We start from the raw sequence: 5,005 nt of genomic DNA, 5'->3' as shown, positions 1-5,005 counted from the left end.
TCTTTCCCTGGGTTAACTTTTATAAAGTATTGCCAGATGGGATAGATTTTGTACTCGGGCTGCCCCTGGAAAAATATGTTGTCTCTCAAAGGCTTTATTATCAAATCCTGGAGTTTTCAAGGCAAAAAAGAAAGGCAAAGGTGGGGTGGGGGAGAGACAGACAGATGAATGGACAGAGGCATTATTCTATAAATTAAAATTTATGTGCTGAAATCAGAACACCGCTAGCAAAGCCAGCTTCATTTATCCGGTCCCTTTCAAGGAGTTTAAAGTCACTTGAAAGAGCACTTCCCTCCCAGCCGCGCTCGACAGATTGCCAATTACAGCCCTGCTGAGAGGATGGAATTTCTTTGAATCACAACTGTACGTCTGCCCTCACAGTAACGGGCAAGGTACGTGCCTTTTGATTAGGTTATAAAAAAATATCTCTAAACTGGAAACCTTTGTTTCCACACATCTGAATTTGCTCAGTATCAAAAAAATAGATAAGCTTGTGTTTACATCAAGTTGACAAATTCAGAGGTTAATTGCTTTTAAGCAGGCAGGTCAAAAGGATACCTAAACAAGGATCCTACTTAAGGAAAACACATGTTTGTAAATGCAATACAAAGAGCTTTCAAAGATATTAAGGGGAGATACAGCATTGTCCATGCTAGGTAGATCTGTGCAATCTGGCACCTACAGAAAGTGTAGTCAGACATGCAGTGGCAGTCTGAAAACCTACAGTAAAAATTAGTGAGAGAGGAGGAAAATATCTGTCAGGTGGCTTCAGTTTAAAAGTCAAGTATCTGATCTAAGTTAGTCATCTAGACTACATCTATAGCCAACAGGAGCCTCCAGTATGCCATTTATCCCACCTATCTGAAAAAATATCTCCCAGGAAGGAGCAAACCACCCTGTGTAGATGCTGATTTCGCTTTACTAAAGAGAGAAAACTAGACTTCTAGTGTACACCAACTGCCTAAATGTTGGATGGCTTATATTTGGTGAGATTAAGCCCATCCCTGAGAATTGAGTAACTTCAACATTTCATGTTAGAGGATAGCAATATTATCAGTACTTATGCATCGCTCAAGAGAAATAGCCATGTGTTTAAAATCTGACTTCAAGAGGATACAAATACTTCAGTCCTAGATGTAGTTCCTTAACTTCACTACAAGTACTCTCAGCTTAAAAGGAAGCACACACTTGAGAATCCCAGAGCTCACATCCTGATCTCTGGGCAGTACGTAACTGCTCCTCTGGATTCAGCTGCACAGCCACACGTCTTCCCACTGCTACAACATCGAAGTTACAGCACTGGCTGCTAAAGGCCAAATGCTGACTCTGCTTGGAAAGGCTGGAGGAGCTGTATAGCTGCTATAGCTCTGCTCTACGTAACTCCTTCCAATGGACTACAGTCCAACCAAGAAGCTGACTTCCACTGCCCATCTTTCAGGCCAGGAATTAAACATAAGAACCCATGAAAGGCTGCTCTACTTTCCAGAAAACGAAAGGGAAACAAACCAGAAACAGAATGGAAAACTTCCCAGAAACAAGAGAAAAAACTGCCTCTGGGTTTGTCACCACAAAGTGCTGCTTCTCACTGACGGACAACACCCTCCATCGCGGATCTTGCCTGGCTCTGCTGCAGATGCACCGCTCCTCCGTCTGTCGGGCCAGATGGGAAAGTCTTGCTCCCAGGGGATTTTATTGTCTGCTTCTTAAAAATTCTGTAATCTTTTTAACTTTTACAAATGTTTTAACTCAGTAAAAAATACTTAAATAAGGACGAGAAGGGCAATTGGTCAAAGGACCGCAGCATGTTTAATCTTTCTCTTTCTGTGTTCCCGTGCACATTTGAAATAACTTTTGTTCCATTTGCTACCCACATGCTGACACAGCATCCCTCCCCTTTTCTGTTCCCAGATCCTGTTATGAGTTTATTCAATAAAAAGACAGATATTCATCTCTTTTCAAGTACAAGAACATGCTTTTGAATAACTCAATATGCGATACTGTAACAGTACTCCAAGCCAGCCCTTTTTTTAATCAGTTGTATCAACTCCCAGAGCAGAGCTGCCATACACATATCATCACCTTGCGCGTTTACCTCATGGGTATGTAAATATGTAGGGCTAAATTCAGGCTGTCTGATCTGCACGTAGGGGAAGAAGTGATCCCCAGGGACAAGGGTGCCCAACCTGGGTCTCTCCAAACCTCTGGAATCCACACACCAGGTCCACCATGCAACCGCCCTCATTGCAGCAGCAGACCTCTTGGCCAATGTCTTTTAGCATGTAACTGGCCCAAACACCGCAGCTAGAGCTGGGATGTTACTGGAAGAAGGAAGGAAGGAGGAGGTTTTTCTACAGAGTGACACTCTATAGATATATAAACAAACAAACAAGCAAATCAGGGAGGAATGCCCCTGGCTTCATGCTCCTTGCTGTAGGACCAGGGAGCAGCTCCCAGAGGTAGGAATTAGCAGGCTTCCCAGCTGTGTCCCAGGACGAAAGGAGTTAGAGGGGGAAGACAGGATGAGGAAACAGGAACAATAAGCCAGTGACCAGACTGACAGGAAAGCATGCAGACATGGATAGGAAGTGGACATTGGGATTAAGGGGGGAAAAAGCAGCGACAACAGGACCAGCAAGACTAACGGGCAGGTAAGGGAGGACCAAAGGCTTAGAGGAGACAAGACTGGTCTTGCACGGTCCAGGGAAAATAAAGCATACAAGGACTGGTTTAGAGGACAGAGACAGCAGACTGGTGAGTGATTCAGTGAGGGTGAAATTAAACAGGAGCAAGGAGATGAAGTGATACATGCCACAATGTCCCCCTTGCCATGGACACTGTGTTTAAGACACAGATGAAGAAGCTCCTCCAGGCAAAGGGTTATGCATCTGTGAAACGCTGGTGGTTCGGAGGAAGGTAGTTCTCTTTGTTAAAAGATGGGTTACACTAGGAGTAAGAGTTTGTTTGGTGCATGATCTCAAGAAACATGAACATCAGGTCTGTAAGAATGTAACAGAGCAGTCAGGGAGGAGAATCACATTCACTAACCTTCATATATGGTGATGATATGAGGGTGGCTGAGGGATGACATGATCTCAATCTCCCGTCTGATGTGAACCATATCTTGTTCATCCTTAATTTTGTCCTTACGAATGGATTTTATTGCAACCTACAAATTCAGGAAACCAAGCATTATTCTTGGAACTGAACAGATGCATATAATCCATTAAGGACAGTTCAAAAAATACAGATGTTAGATATTGGCAGAACATGGAATGACCAAAACAAAGCTTTAAAATACAAACCTCCAGGCCGCAGCTCCTTCATTCTATAGCAATAAATACATACACTCTCATTATAGTAATGGGTGACACAAAGTTTTAACATCTTCAGGTCTTAGGACTTCCCCGAGGGGGAACACGGCATCTTTTGGAAGGACCTCTGTGTTAGCCTAAATACTCTCCATCTGAGGCAAATGGCAAACTCCCAAAAGATTTTGATGGGAAGTACATTTGCTTAGACATGATTGCATCTGACAATTTCAAACAGAAGCTTTGGAGACAATGTCTCTAACCTAAGGTTGAGATCTCTGATGCAAAGGAGGCAGGGAATCCAGGGTACAGATTACAAATTTATATTTGTCCATGCTAAAACATTGAGGATCACATTAACAAGGGTTGTTGCATGGTTCTCTAAAGCAGGCAAACTGCTCAGGAGTTATGATTTATTTAAAAATCAGAAGAAATAGATCTTTGCAATTCACATCTAAAATCATCCTCATATAAAGCTAAGGACTTTCAGGTCCTACACAGCACTTATGCAATCACTGCAAAACCATATCCTTCCTACATCCTTCCTCAATCAGCAACCTTTTTTCAAGCACATCGTGTGACTGGGTATCTTTCCAAAAGGCAGGGTGGGAACAGAGGAAGTGATAACTGAACTTGCAATACAAATTCAAATGATAATAGCCCTTGTGAGTATGTCTGTGTGCCGCCTGTGAAAAAGGGCTTATCTGAACAACACCATAAATAATCATGGAGGTCAGCTCATGTCCTAAGAGAAATGCAGAAGCCAACAACAGAGAGAAGCTGGTGGGAGAGGGAAGGTGAGGGCATTGTGCATACTGAATGGCAGCACGGCCTTTATTATACTCAATATTTACTCTGCTTTATTTTTGTAAGACAGAGTTCAAGGAATAAATTACCAGTTAGTTTCAAATCAACAATACGTCTTTGAAAAACACCACTGACCTGCTGAGATGACCACCCTTTTATGAGTAAACAAAACTTTCGTCATTCTATGCAGCCATCTACTGTGGACCTCTCCCAGGAAAACATTTGTAAATCTGTGATTTATGTGATTTTCCTAGTTCCTTCAGAAAAAGATAATTTCACTGCCTACTTCAGTAACTGCAAGTGGCAGGACCAGTATTGTTTTCATTATATGATGTAGCATCAAGAATATTGAAGAAAGAAGGGAAAAACTTACAATATTATGAAATTGAAATGTACATAAACAGGAGCTAGTTTAAAAGATCAAGTTTCCTACAAGGCCTTCAACTCTGAAAAGCAACATTGTTCAAAAAAGCATTAAGCACATGTCCCATCCCCTCGAATTCCCCAAGATTTCAGCACATGCTTAAAATTAAGCTCATGCTCAAGTGGTATCCTACTCTGGGACAGCAGAACAAAAAGCAGAACTCAAGGGACAAACTGATTTGCATATCAATACCAAAACAACTCTTTTCTTCCTCTTGACCCACACATTTGGTATAGAAATTTTAAAAGTAACAACATAACCGTGGTCTTATCTATATGGCATATATTTCTAGAAAATGTAATTAAAAAGATTTCAATTGAGTGATCAAGCAAGTAATGCTAGAGATGGAGAAAGCAACTAACAGTAAAGATGAGGTTGGATTTTTTCCCCCTTCCTATGTTTGCACTGGGACAGGCTGCAAATGCAAATACACCCTGTATACAAGGAGGGTGGGGGTGGGCCTTGG

General features: G+C 41.9%; 1 protein-coding gene across 1 annotated transcript in view; it reads right to left on the bottom strand.

Moving 5' to 3' along the window:
- The window catches only part of NUAK1 (NUAK family, SNF1-like kinase, 1), a 22,016-nt gene extending 18,856 nt beyond the window's left edge, over nt 1–3,160 (bottom strand). The window contains exon 1 of the mRNA XM_010087104.1: nt 3,046–3,160. Within this exon, the coding sequence (XP_010085406.1) occupies nt 3,046–3,118 (73 nt within the window). The 5' untranslated portion in view covers nt 3,119–3,160. The remainder of the gene's footprint in view (nt 1–3,045) is intronic.
- Between the last annotated feature and the right edge of the window lie 1,845 nt (nt 3,161–5,005).

This window comes from Pterocles gutturalis, unplaced genomic scaffold, assembly GCF_000699245.1.
Source record: "Pterocles gutturalis isolate BGI_N339 unplaced genomic scaffold, ASM69924v1 scaffold41331, whole genome shotgun sequence".
Taxonomy (NCBI): Eukaryota; Metazoa; Chordata; class Aves; order Pterocliformes; family Pteroclidae; genus Pterocles; species Pterocles gutturalis.
Note: the sequence above shows the minus strand (reverse complement) of the source record. Positions and strands in the feature narration are given on the sequence as shown.